This window comes from Channa argus, chromosome 2, assembly GCF_033026475.1.
Source record: "Channa argus isolate prfri chromosome 2, Channa argus male v1.0, whole genome shotgun sequence".
Classification (NCBI taxonomy): domain Eukaryota; kingdom Metazoa; phylum Chordata; class Actinopteri; order Anabantiformes; family Channidae; genus Channa; species Channa argus.
Genome location: NC_090198.1, coordinates 1,776,213 through 1,791,493, shown reverse-complemented (window position 1 = coordinate 1,791,493; position 15,281 = coordinate 1,776,213). Strand labels below are relative to the sequence as shown.

At 39.8% G+C, this 15,281-nt stretch overlaps 1 protein-coding gene across 1 annotated transcript; it reads right to left on the bottom strand.

Moving 5' to 3' along the window:
- Positions 1-5,722: 5,722 nt before the first annotated feature.
- Positions 5,723-11,308, bottom strand: LOC137117858 (ADAMTS-like protein 1). The gene is made up of 4 exons (XM_067495700.1): positions 11,063-11,308; positions 10,877-10,980; positions 10,084-10,298; positions 5,723-7,672 (listed from the first exon to the last, which is right to left on the bottom strand). The coding sequence occupies exons 1-4, from the start codon at positions 11,135-11,137 to the stop codon at positions 7,554-7,556; spliced, it is 513 nt and encodes a 170-aa protein (XP_067351801.1). The 5' UTR covers positions 11,138-11,308; the 3' UTR covers positions 5,723-7,553.
- Between the last annotated feature and the right edge of the window lie 3,973 nt (positions 11,309-15,281).

The following is a 15,281-nucleotide window of genomic DNA, read 5'->3' as shown; positions in this document are numbered from 1 at the left end:
GTGTTGTGGCTGTGAATACTTATGTACATGTGTTTCATTTTATAAAGATGCAAGTTATTTTGTGTAGTTTTCAGATGCTGTGTAGTTTTCAGGGAGGTGCTGAGACCGGCTCTGGGTGGTCAGGAAGTGCTTTCAGATGATTGGACAACTACAGATAATGTGATCAAGGAGACAAGTAGTAAGGGTACTCTGCTTGTCATCAGGAAAGAGGAAAGTGGACAAGGAGACTTGGTGGTGGAACGAGGAAGTTCAGGAGTGTGTACAGAGAAAGAGGTTAGCTAAGAAGTGGGACACTGAGAGGACAGAAGAGACTAGACAGGAGTACAGGGAGATGCAGCGTAAGGTGAAAGTAGAGGTGGCAAAGGCCAAACAAAGAGCATATGAGGACTTGTATGTTAGGTTGGACACTAAGGAGGGAGAGGTGGATTTTTACAGGTTGGCCAGACAAAGAGATAGAGATGGGAAGGATGTGCAGCAGGTTAGTGTGATTAAAGTCAGCCTTTGCCTAGAGGGAGGGGAGAGGCAATACACTAGACAACCAAGGAATCAAGGAGTCAAAAGCTGTCACTGGATACCATTGTTTATTGTTCCCCCAGGAAATATATGAACAACCACAGTAGAAGGTGAAGGCTGGACTGGACGGCTGTGCCAAATAAAAGAAAATGACCAAACAAAACACCCTGCACCCAACTGGATAGAAAACCAAAAAGAACTAAAAGGGCCTGTGTCACTACTCTAATAAGGGCAGATTCAAAACATTACAACAGGGCAGCAGCTGTATTCCCTAGTGTGTATAACATGAGATAAGTCTGTATAGGGTAACCCCAACTTACCTGGGTCTAGCCTCTTACCACTGAACAATTTCTCACAAGAAAGTCAAAACCAGTGCCCAGACAAAAGCACATGGCCAAGATGGTAGCAAACAAAAGAAAGTCTTCAGGCCAGGCCTGTCCTCCTCACAAGCCAGCCAAAATAAAGAGAGCGAAAGCTCCTCCCACACAATTTCTCAACCTTTAATGACTGCTCTGGATGATGATTGGCTTCTACACATACAAACGAGCCAATATGGTGGAATCCCTGGGGAGAGAGAGCAAACAAAAGACACAGGCAAAAGTACACTGCCCCCTATCTCACTGACATGTACCAAAGATAGGGATGGAAATGTTTTGACAGGTGCCAGGAGTGTGATGGGAAGATGGAAGGAGAACTTTGAAAAGTTGATGAATGAGGAAAATGAAAGAGAACCGAGAGTAGAAGAGATGATTGGTGTGGAGAGTGCCCCTTCTTGTTTGCTCTGGTGATGGACAGACTGACTGATGAGGTTAAACAGGAATCTCCACGGGCTACGATGTTTGCACATGACATTGTGACCCCTGAAAAGGAACAGCAAGAAGGACAAGAAAGAAAAAGACTTATCACTACCAACAACATTCCTATGTGTCTGATTGTTATAATACAAATAAACTGACAGCACAAGGGGCGGAAGAAAGGGACAATGCGATCAGCTGATCCACAACAGAAACTCTGCAGGGAAAAGTGACTTATTTAGATTTCTATGAGACACTTTGTGTTTTCTGTCAGACTTTATGCAGACTTTCTTTTTAAAAATGCATCGCTTGTCAATGACCTCAATGTCAAGGTCAATGAGCTTTGTCTTCCTCTCTTCAGCCTTTTGTTACTCACAAGCACAGTTGGAGAAAGCTGATTAGAAAGCTGGTTATGCATATACATGGCAAAGAAATCAGTGTTCTCTGACGGAAATTTTCCTCGGAAATGTACCATTTACATGACAGGAAATCAGCTTTCCTGAGAAAGCCCACCTTAAGTAAGCACACTCTTTGTTGTCAGAGAAACTCTGCTGTTTGGTTTCTCCTTAGTTGAGCAGTTTAGGCAAAATGATCACTGAATATTCCGGGGTTCACAGTGGAAGAAGTCTCTGGAACCACCAGGAGTCTTCCAAGAGGTCAGGCCAAAATGACTAAGCTGATAATAAGGACCTTGATCAGAGTGGTGTTAAAGTTTCTTAATGCACAATTTCTTCCTGTGCCACCGACTGTGGCGCAGACCAATCCCACAGTTGCTGGTTGCTGTGTTTAACTAAAGTAAACTTATGCTGTGGGAACAGGCCAGATCGTGCATCTTGCATCAGCAGTTTGGGTCAGATGTTTATTTTATTCCTGCATAAATGTGGATAACGGCCATTCAGTGGACACAGACACATGGTCCTGTTCGCTGCTCATTTAAGAAAAGATGATGATGGTTATCTTCCCGGGAAATTGATAGCTACTGCAGCTCCTTCAGTACACACAGGTATTTTATCTCACACTACGTCTGGTCACAGATTTACTTCAATATAAATGTGAATCTGGGTGCAGACACCTGCTGAGCACTCAGCTTTAGGATTTTACCGTAATTATTTTTGACCCACAAGATTCTCTCATCTTAATGATAATTAATTCATACTAATAAAAGTATTTATCAGTATAACATGATCATTACCTGTAAAAGTTAACACTAATCAGGGTTGTGGGGAGCTTGAGCCTATTGCAATTGTCATTGGGCCAGAGGCCGGGTCCACCCACCTTTACACTCACACCTAAATGTCACTGTAGAGTATATTCAGATATATTTTTGGCAAGATCTGCTTTTATACATTTTTCTACATGCTGATTAAAAGTGAGTGTTAAGTTGCAAAATGCAGTTTTTCAGACTTCACTTTGTATTTCATTATTTAAAGTGTGTCACAGAATGTTGACATTTATATAGATAATTTATGGACTTACAGAAAGTGGCGAAGTACTTCAATCTGTTAGCACTGAGAGGACACACACAAACATATAAACTTCACTCTTTTTGGTTGAATCCATCTTTCAAGATGGATTGAGTATAAATAGAACATATCAATAATATAAACCTTACTCTTTTCAATGGCTCTAACACTACCAATGGATGTACTTTTCAATCCTTTCAACAGTAAACATAAACTATGGTAAATGTTCTGCACTTATATAGCACTTTTCTACCTATTGGCACTCAAAGCACTTTACACTGCTTCTTATTCACCCATTCACACTCACAATCACTCACACTCATACATCATGGGGGGAGTTGCTATGCAGCTGGCCAACACTCACTGGGAGCAACTAAGTTGGGGTTCAGTGTCTTGCTCAAGGACACTTCGAATGAACCAACAACTGTGAGATTGGTGGACAACCGCTCTACCTTCCTGCGCCACAGTCGCCTATGCATCAGAGTATGTGAACAATAATGCTGGATATTTTATTCTTTTATTGTTCTGATCTTTCTAACCTCTAATGTGAGAGGATATTTTCAGCAACAGGCTGACTCTCATGAATGAAGATTCTGCAGAACATCCAGATGGATGCTTGCGACTGTGGCGCGGTAGAGCGGTTGTCTACCAATCTCACAGTTGTTGGTTCAATCCCCACCTCCTCCAATCACATGTTGAAGTGTCGTTGAGCAAGACACTGAACCCCATCTTAGTTGCCCCCGGTGAGTGTTGGCCAGCTGCATAGCAGCTCCCCCATCAGTGTGTGTGTGAATGGGTGAATAAGAAGCAGTGTAAAGTACTTTAAGTGCCAATAGGTAGAAAAGCGCTTTATAAGTGCAGAACATTTACCATTGGAAATGGCAAATGGTAAATGATGTAGTCAGGAGTGGTCTACATCAATACAAGAGAATCTACTAAAAGTGCTTTATTTATTATAGTTTACCAAATGTCCCAGTCTCTATGCTTTTGTATACCTAAAATGTCTGAATGTACCTCTTTAAAGGAACATAGGTAAAACATTACATTTACATTTAGTCTTTTAGACCATTTTTAATCTTGACCTCTGACTTTTACTGGGATACACCTTATCATTCAGCTTTAGAATTGGATAGTTAAGTTAATAAAAAAAAATACATTTTATCAAGTGATCAGTGTTTATTCCTTTCCATTTTCTAAAGCACTTAAATGATTTGTTTCCTCAGTCAACCTGCAAGTCCTCAAGTTTGTAATGTCACTACATGAAAAATAGTAGCCAGGGAGAATCACTAATGTTACAGTGTGACATTTCACAATGGAGATATAAAACACTGTAGCACATGCAAATAAAACCAGGTGAGTGGTATTGTTCCAAAAATTGTAACAGGAGTTATAAACACACCATAACCATGAAGAAATAAGAAAATAAAAGTCTCACTCAATCTACATACACTTAGTATGTGATATTGCACTTAGAACACAGTATATACAAGGCATTTAACAACGCAGCACATCAGTATGAAAGCCAACAGGTTTACATGAATAGACCCTTTACACAAGATCATTGTTTTGCTGGTGCATCTCCCTCCAGCATCACCTTCACCTTAATGTGTTGAAATTATTTACATAATCATCTGTCAGAGCTGAGAACCACAAAGAGATGCTGATGAACATTTTAATGAATATGTGAATTCATGCGTGGATATGAATTCCTGGTCTCAGACGATGCTTCACTAACACCACTGGCTCTTTCCCATCAGTCAAAAACCTTCACAACATTTATAGTTGTTAAAGATGTTGATCCAAATAATTTTTTTGTGTGCACACATTGATTTGACGTGATGTATTTCACCAGCCCAGTATGTCCAGGAATGACCATGTACTGGATGAGTCCAAAGCCACTGTTTGTGCCAGCACTTAGTGTCAATGCAAGAAGCATTCTGTTCTACATTATGGGCAATTAAGGCTGTCGAGGTTGGGTAGGGGGATAGATGGGTTTGTGACCCTACTGCCCATCACAAAAAAATAGGTTACCCTTTTCTTTACCAATGTTTGTCTTCAAGGATAAACCCACCCTCTAACACTTTATTTTATCTAATTAGCATCCAGTTAATTCAAAATTATTTGTCCTCCACAACAATCAATTTTGGATATTTGGATATTAGACCCTGGATCTGCCCCTCCACCAGTTGTCTGATCGAACCCCACCTATCCCCACTGAGATGACTCACCTCAACGACTTTTACCTGTTATAGCCCACTGTCTGCTAGATACTGCTCCTGCCATCTCTGCTCTCTTCCTCCCTGCCACTTTGTGGTTTGGGGATAATCTTGGAAGAATGGGCTACAAATGTTGTTTGGGCTTTTGTGTGTTGTAAGTGATCTACCAGGCTGAGCTTTAGGTTTTCATTCCCAATCTGTTTATCTAATAGAGTTTAGTGGGGATCATGTTCTTTCCTTAATCATTCTCTGAATACGTTTTGGTCTTTTAAATCATCTTTACTCCACATGGATGGTAGTGTTTTGTTTCAATAAACACAGTTGTATAGTGGTAACGAGTAATAATTTTATCATAATAGAACAGCTCAACATTGTAAAAAAATAGCTTCACTGTTTATTTACAGATAACAGCAGTAAAATGTAAGAAATATGAGTTTAATGAACTTTCTTTTATGTATACATACATACATGTATATATATATATATATATATATATATATATATATATATATATATATATATATATATATATATATGTATGTATGTATGTATGTATGTATGTATACATATATACATATATATACACACACACACACACACACACACACACACACATATATATATATATCTATATATATGTATGTATATATATGTATGTATATGTATACATACATACATACATACATATATGTATATATATGTATGTATGTATACATATATATATACATATACATATACACACACACACACACACACACACACACACACACGCAATCTCATTTGGTGATTTTTTTCTTGTGTCAGTCTGGTAATAACTGGAAATATTAATAAATGACCACTTTAAACATGCCAATATGTAGTCTGTATTTTTCAGCTGGTTTTCTCAGCTTGTCTCTAAATATTTTAGAAATGAGGTTATAGTGATGTTAATAAAACATGCTCAGTGTGATTCCAGACTCTGGAGGGCTCTATTTGTTCTTCTACCTGTTATTTTAACCAATTCTTAACCTTTAACTACTATCTTTTTCATAGCATGATTATCTTGCACACTGCCAAATAGATAAAGTGTAGCACAAATGTTGCCACTGCACAAAATGCTGGGTTTTGAGAAATTATTCAACATAAACGTTCCATCAGGTATCAGGATTTAGGCCAACACTATATTTTTAAAAGGGCATTTTCAAACCTACAGTCCATTTTCAGCAGACCAGTTTGTAAACTTGGTCTGTTTCCCTTTGGTTCAGTTTCCTTCCACACAAAGAAAAATCATCATTATAGAAGAAGATAAGATCTTAATATCTGTTTAGCCAACATCCAAGCAAGGACTTCTTCAACTACTTTTCCTCTACTACTTGATATTTGCTAAACTAGCAAACTAGCAAACTCTACTGACTTGGGCCAGATTGAGGTTTGGGACTGGGCCAAGACCCTGTCAGGTACAAGGTCCTTATCTTTGTTAATGTAGTGTGCACCTTAATGCGATTGCTGTGTACGAGCAAAACTGCACCAAGGAAGACAACAATCAAGTTCGACTGTACCATACTCAACAAGATAGATTTGAAAACATCCTTTGATTTGTTTCATCAAAACTTACTTGTACTGTGGTCATATTCAATATTGTTATTTACACAAGACATTTTCATGCAAAAGAAGAACAAGGATTCAGTGTGTCTACCAAGCTGGAACCCACACTAAAGAAAGTCTCTTAGAGTTTCAGTAGCAGCGCTTCAAAGCAGGGTGTTTATTCATACCTGTTTAATTGTATGGAAAGCCAGGGATACTGTAGGTTAAAGGATACTTTTGGTTTACTGCAGTTTGGGTCATAGTTTTGTAGGTTTGGCAATCATCTCATATTTTTAGTGCAACATCTCTGATTGACTTTTCATGCCTTTTCTCAGACATTGTTATAGTAATGTTACTTTGCTGATTTTCAGTTAGTGTCTAGGAATGAAAGGAAGAAATTAAAATGAAAACATGATCCAACTTGTAATAATCCAGAATTTACTATTGATAATTTCCTAACCATTAAAAAAATCTTGGACATATAAATAAAGAGCAGTTTAAGGAAAGAAAAGTTTTCCAGGCTGATCTTATGAAGCTGCTGATATAAACTTTGCATATCAGCAGTGAATGACAGAACTGGCTGATGATTTATAGACATTGTTGACAAACCAATATTTCAGCCTAAGTCCAGGATCAGTGGTACATGTTCTTAAAAACCCCAATATTGTTATATTCTCTTATGGCTCAGCCACCCTTTTCTCATGTCACTGATAATGAAATGTTCTGGTTTTGCCGGAGAGTCCAGAAACTCACTTTGACCCACACGGTGAACACTCTTCATATTAGAAGGTTGGGTCCGAATAAAGTTGGGTCTAGCTTTTGGCTCCATTCAGTTTCCTTTTAGGAAGAAAAAGAATTGGACTAAGGCTTGTCCAGTTAACATATGTGCAGTTCTTGAAGCATCTATTCACAGACATTTTCCTTTTTAGTCTTTGTTCAGCTGTTGTTCTCATGTACTCCATCTGTTTTACAAAGTGTAGTGGGATTAGAACCACTGACTGTCACTAGGTGGAGTCGGTGTCCTGTGAACAGGAGCCACAGCATCTCTGTTTGTATGTATCCATGTAGCACAGCTTCAGTCTCTTTACCACACTGCAGTACTGGGTATTATCTTTACACTCACCTGCATGGAAACAAAACACATAGTTTAATCACTAAACAACAGCAAAACAAGGTGATATAGAGATTCTGTAGATGTTCAGTTGCTTAAAAAAAACAAAAAAAAACAAAAAACAACTTATATTATTTTTGTAAGTGGAAGATTTCAGGTAATTTTCCCAAGGTATATTTTACGGTTCAAGGGTTTACTTGTTTCCTGTACTTTATAGGCTGCTAAGAAGATTATTCTTTAAACTGGATGTGAACATTTATCTTGGTTTACCCATGCAGTACATAAATACTACATATAAATGCAACCACAAAGGGGCACAAGCCAGTTTCTTCTTGTGTCAGTCCCAATCTGGATAAATGCAGAGGGTTGTGTCAGGAAGGGCATCCGACGTAAAACACATGCCAAATTAAAAATGCGAATCGTGACAATGACTTCCCTACCGGATCAGTCAGGGCCTGGGTTAACAACGACCGCCACGGTGCTGTTGACCTACAGGGTACCGGTGGAAATGGGACTACTGTTGGTTGAATTCGAAGAAACAGAGGAGGAAGGTGTGTTTATAGGCAGAGAGAGAAGAAGAAAGCTAAGAATGTAGGACTGACAGTAGGGACTTCCCTGTCATTGGGACTATGACAGGGAAGGCTAAATAGTTGATTGACATGATGCAGAGAAGGAGGGTGGACATACTGTGTGTCCAGGAGACCAGGTGGAAAGGTAGCAAGGCTAGAAGCTTAGGAGCAGGGTTCAAGTTGTTCTACCATGGGTCAGATAGGAAGAGAAATGGAGTAGGACTTATTTTGAAAGAGGAGTTTGTGAGGAACATTCTAGAGGTTAAAAGAGTATCAGACAGGTTGATGAGTCTGAAACTGGAAATTGAAGGGGCGACTGTGGCGCAGGAAGGTAAAACGATTATGCACCAATCTCACAGTTGTTGGTTCAATCCCCAGTTACTCTGTGTCCTTAAGAAACACACTGAACCCCCACTTAGTTACAGCTGCCACTGGTGTATGAGTATGAGTATGAGTGTGTGTTATTGTGAGTGTGAATGGGTGAATAATAAGCAGTATAAAGCGCTTTGAGTGCCAATAGATAAAAAAGCATGAAAGCATTTAAATGTTCAATGTTGTGAGTGGTCATGCCCCACAGGTAGGATGTGAGTTAGAAGAGAAGGAGAAATTGTGGAGTGAGTTAGATGAAGTTATGCAGAGGACTGAAGAGAGTAGACAGGAGAACAGGGAGATACAGAGTAAGGTGAAGGTAGAGGTGGCAAAGGCCAAACAAAGAGCATATGAGGACTTGTATGATGGGTTGGACACTAAGGAGGGAGAGATGGATTTGTACAGGTTGGCCAGACAAAGAGATAGAGATTTGAGGATGTGCAGCAGGTTAGTGTGATTAAAGATAAGGATGGAAATGCATTAACAGGTACAGATTGAGGTGGTTTGGACATGTTCAGAGGAGAAATTGTGAATATATCATTAGAAGGATGCTGAGGTTGGAGCTGCCAGGCAGGAGGTCTAGAGGAAGACCAAAGAGGAGATTTATGGATCTAGTGAGAGAGGACATGAAGTTAGTTGGTGTGAGTGAAGAGGATGCAGAGGACAGGGTTAGATGGAGGCACATGATTCGCTGTGGTGAACCCTGAAAGGGAACAGCCCAAAGGAAAAGAAGAAGAAAGAAGATACTTTGATCCAATTTTACTTACTTCACTATTTACTCTGATATTACTTCATCCTTAGATTCCCAAACATTTCTAAATTGAAATGGAGTCTACTTATTTCATACAGAACACCCAGAAGTAAACACAACCCTATGCAAGTCACTGTCACGCTAATTCTGGATATAAATACCTCCAATAGAGAAGTACTGCTTTACACAGTCAAAAATGGAAAAGAGTGAAATAAATCAGAGCCCTTGATGAAACAGTTGATCAGAGCACAAGTTGTAGTGATTTTGCTCAATAAGACTAGTATATTGAAGCCTGATCACTAAATAGACTGAAACTCTGTAAGAGGAGAATAATCGACCATATTATTAGAAATAAGTGGTGATACAACAGTGATGTTAAAGACTAAGTAAATGACTCCTCCTCATAAAGTGAGACAGTTTGCTTATTGGTTTATTCAAGCACAATTTTCTAAAGCCAGAGGGTGAATATTTCTTGTATTTTGTAACATATTAAATGATCAAAAATTAGATTTTGTATAATAATCAGCTTTTAATTCCTCTGGTGGGAACTACAGCTTTTAAACAGTACAGAGCCACTAAACCACTTTAAATGTTTTTAACAGCAATACGTTTCTTGATTATAAAACAGATAAATAAAAAGGACCCTTTAACCAAGGTGTTCTGTTGCAGAGGACAGATTTAGAAACACACACACACGCATGCACGCACTCAAACTCACACACACACGGTCTTACTCCCACAGGTGGAGGTGTTGCAGTGCTGCCAGGTGGAGGGCCGTTGGAGCCAAGCGCAGTGCTGGTCGGCCAGCATCCTGCCACTCCTGCGGTGAACACAGTCCACCCTCCGAGACTGAAAGCCGCTCCCACAGACTACTGTGCATGCCCTCCATGCACCAGGACGCCACTGGACATCACAAAGGTCTGAGGAACAGTTGCGGACTGACACAGGTCTGAGAGAGAGATACAATGAGGTTTTTGTTTTGCCTTTTTACACTTTGTCCTTTTTTACTGTGTTATCTGGAACAGGATAACCAACTCTAGATAACCAAACCAGATTTGTATTTTGGTTGATTTTAATCTAGAAAACGTAAAAAAAAAATCCTGTATGACAACGCTGGATTGCTATTAGCTTCCCTGACAATTATCATTTTATGAATAAAATGTATGCATATTACGAGGGTCTCTTCACAATTACAGAAGGCCCAGAGGATTCAGCTTAACAAAACAGTTAAATTCAAACTGACAACAACTGATACATTTGAATAGAAAGGAATCAGTTAAATCCATTATGGGTAAGTGGAACAATTAAAGCATACAAAACCTCTTTCTATGTATATATAGGCCTTTTAAGTATTGATTTTAGAAAAAATCTAAACTTGTTTATGCAAAGCTGCAAAGCTATTACTTTTGTAGTATTTATGCGAATGATGTGAATTCATTTCATTTGGTACACCAGAGTTAAATGTGAGGGAAAACAGACCTTATATACAGGTGTAGTATTTTCATTGCACTGTGAGTGTATACACACCTGTCCTGGGGGTCACAGTCTGTATACAAGGAGCCATTGGCATGTTGGCAGGTGACAGATCTCTTCTGGACAGTGGTGGTGGGGCCTAAACACCTCCCAGAACACTGACAACATGGAAAAGAGAGAGGGCATCTAACAATACAGTTTGGATCACCCATACAAGTTTGATTCTGTGTTTGCATGCACCTTTCCCCATGGACTGGTTATCCAGGTGGGACAGTTATTAGCAGTGCACTGCTCTGTTTCAGTGGGTTGGCTCATCCTCTCACAGGAAGCTGCTGTCAGTGTCCTCACTGTACCTATGGCATCCAGCTGCTGACAGGAGACCTGTCTCTGTTTCCAACCACTGCCACACAACACTGAGCACTTTGACCACTCCGATACTGTCCAGCTGAACAGATGACATAAAACAAGAAATTCACATGCATGTGTCAAATCAGAAGAATTCTTCGCACAAAACGATTTTTCTAACCTTTTGGTTTGAGCATCAAACTGCAACGCAAAAATGCAAATTTTAGGGTTAGGAAGAGATTGTGGTTTGGGCTAAAATAGGTAGTAGAACTTATTTTCTAGGTCATGAGAATAATAAAAATGCTGGTAGGTGACCATCAAGTGAGGAGTCACTATTCAAAGGCCTGATAACATTTGAATTATGTGTTGTTACTGTGATGCTGCTGTCTTCACTACAGGCCACACCTTTACCATCACTCTACAGCACTGTGTTGGCAGTAGCTCTTAAAGTACCTGGTTCCACATCAGACCCTTTCTCTGAGCTTTTAGCTATAAAGCCAACGGTCGCCGATAAAGATCTATGCGTTTATATGTAATATAATGTATGTTTAAGGTGAATTAATTGGCTGAATTGGAGACACTTAGGGCAAACTTTGTCATTTAATGTTATGTAGATAATGACAAACATTTTATTACAGAGACTGGAACATGAAATTGGGATTAAAGGAACTGCACTAGGTTGGTTTAAATCTTATTTATCTCATAGACTTCAATTTGTTTGTTGTAGCTAGGGAGTTCCACAAGGCTCGTGTTAGGAACAAGGACTTTAGACAACATTAATAGCAAACACTTCATACATTTCCATTGCTATGCTGATGATATCAGCTATATCTATCTATGGAACCAGATGAAAAAAATCAGCTAATCAAGCTTCAAGCCTACAAGACATAAAGGCCTGGATGTCCCACAATTTTTTTACTAAACTGAGACAAAACTGAAGTCACAGTATTTGGGCCCAAAAATCTCGGAGATATGATGTCCAACCATATTGTTACTCTAGATGGCATAAGTCTGGCCTCCAGTACTACTGCAAGGGACCTTGCAGTTATTTTTGACCAGGATTTGTCCTTTAACTCACATATAAAACAAATATAAAACAAACAAGCATTGACTGGAATTAGCAAGAGAGATCATATTTCACCTTCACTAGCTTCTCTTCATTGGCTTCCCACAAAATGTAGAACAGAATTTAATTCAATTCAATTCAACTTTATTTATATAGCGCCAATTCACAACAAAGTCATCTCAGGGCACTTTACAGAATAAAGTCAAGATTATAAAGATATATAAAGAGAACCCAACAATTCCCCCTGGAGCAAGCCATAGGCAACAGTGGACAGGAAAAACTCCCTTTAACAGAAGAAACCTCCAACAGAACCAGGCTCAGGGTGGACGACCATCTGCCTCGACCGGTTGGGGTGAGTGGAAAGGGGAGAGAGAAAAGAACAGAGCAACAAAAGCAACAACAAAACATCGGGCAGATTGGTAGGATCAGTAGCTTCACGCTGGAAGACACACAGCTTCAAAGCCGGGGGACACCTGCAGAAAGGGACAGAGAGAGGGGGACAGAGGAGGACAAAGACAACTACGGGAGAGAACACACACAGTTAATGACATACAGTGGTGACAATTGCGGGGTGAGAGGAGAGGAGAGATGGTCAAGAGGAGGAAAGGAGCTCAGTGCATTGGGGGGTGGGTCCCCCAGCAGTCTAAGCCTATGGCAGCATAACTATAACTAACTATATGCTTTATTAAAAAGGAAGGTTTTAAGCCTAGACTTAAAAGTAGAGAGGGTGTCTGCTTCCCGAATCTGAACTGGGAGCTGGTTCCACAGGAGAGGAACTTGATAGCTAAGGGCTCTGCCCCCCATTCTACCTTTAGAAATTCTGGGAATCACAAGTAGGCCTGCATTCTGAGAGCGAAGTGGTTTACTGGGATGATATGGTGCTATGAGGTCTTCTAAATATGATGGAGCCCGACCATTCAGAGCTTTATATGTAAGAAGCAGGGTTTTAAATTCTATTCTACATTTAATGGAAAGCCAATGGAGAGAAGCTAGTGAAGGTGAAATATGATCTCTCTTGCTAGTTCCAGTCAGCACTCTTGCTGCAGCATTTTGGATTAATTGCAGGCTCTTTAGGGAGTTACTGGGGCATCCTGAAAGTAGGGAATTACAGTAGTCCAACCTAGAGGTAACAAATGCATGGACCAGTTTTTCGGCATCACTTTGAGACAGGATGCTCCTAATTTTGGCAATGTTCCGTAGGTGGAAGAAGGCTGTTCTAGAGATTTGTTTTATATGTGAGTTAAAGGATAGATCCTGATCAAACATAACTCCAAGTTTCCTTGCAGTAGTACTGGAGGCCAGACTTATGCCATCTAGTGTGACAATATGGTTGGACATCATATCTCTGAGATTTTTGGGCCCAAATACTATGACTTCAGTTTTGTCTGAGTTTAAAAGTAAAAAATTGTGGGACATCCAGGCCTTTATGTCTTGTAGGCTTGAAGCTTTATTAACTGATTATTTTCATCTGGTTCCATAGATAAATATAGCTGGGTATCATCAGCATAACAGTGGAAATTTATGGAGTGTTTTCTAATAATGTTGCCTAAAGGAGACATATATAAAGTAAAAAGTATTGGTCCTGACACAGAGCCTTGTGGAACTCCATAGCTAACCTTTGTGTGCATGGAGGATTCATCATTAACATGAACAAATTGAAATCTATCAGATAGATAAAATTTAAACCAACCTAGTGCAGTTCCTGTAATTCCATTTTCATGTTCCAGTCTCTGTAATAAAATGTTATGATCAATGGTATCAAATGCAGCACTAAGATCTAACAGAACAAGTATAGAGATGAGTCCAGTATCTGAGGCCATGAGAAGATCGTTGGTGACTTTTACCAGTGCTGTTTCTGTACTATGATGAACTCTAAATCCTGACTGAAACTCTTCATACAAATTATTCCTATGAAGGTGATCACATAATTGTTTTGCGACTACTTTTTCAATTATTTTAGAAATAAAGGGGAGATTAGATATTGGTCTGTAATTGGCTAAAACACCTGGGTCAAGACAGGGTTTTTTAAGTAATGGTTTAATTACAGCTACCTTATAGGCCTGTGGTACATAGCCTGTTTCTAAAGATAGATTGATGATATCTAATATGAACGTATCTATTAAGGGTAAAGCTTCCTTGAGCAGCTTAGTTGGAATAGGGTCTAGCAGACAGGTTGTTGGTTTAGATGAGGTAATAATTGAAGTTAGCTCAGAGAGATCTATGGGTAAAAAGCAGTCTAACAGGGAGTGGGGCCTTATTGATGATTCTAGCACTGTTGAACATGAAGATCTATCTGTAATTTTTGGGGGGAGGATCTGGTGAATTCGTTCTCTAATAGCTACAATTTTATTCATAAAGAAGCTCATGAAGTCATTGCTGCTCAAAGTTAAGGGAATAGTAGGCTCAACAGAACTATGGCTCTTAGTCAGCCTGGCTACAGTGCTGAACAGAAACCGGGGGTTGTTCTTGTTTTTCTTCTATTATCTATCTATATAATTTAAGAGACTTCGCTCTCAGAATGCAGGCCTACTTGTGGTTCCCAGAATTTCCAAAGGTAGAATGGGAGGCAGAGCCTTTAGCTATCAAGCTCCTCTCCTGTGGAACCAGCTCCCAGTTCAGATTCGGGAAGCAGACACCCTCTCTACTTTTAAGTCTAGGCTTAAAACCTTCCTCTTTAATAAAGCATATAGTTAGTTATAGTTATGCTGCCATAGGCTTAGACTGCTGGGGGACCCACCCCCCAATGCACTGAGCTCCTTTCCTCCTCTTGACCATCTCTCATCTCCTCTCATCCAGCAATTGTCACCACTGTATGTCATTAACTCTGTGTGTTTTCTCCCGTAGTTGTCTTTGTCCTCCTCTGTCCCCTTCTCTCTGTCCCTTTCTGCAGGTGTCCCCCGGCTTTGAAGCTGTGTGTCTTCCAGCGTGAAGCTACTGGTCCTACCAATCTGCCCGATGTTTTGTTGTTGCTTTTTGTTGCTCTGTTCTTTTCTCTCTCCCCTTTCCACTCACCCCAACCGGTCGAGGCAGATGGCCGTCCACCCTGAG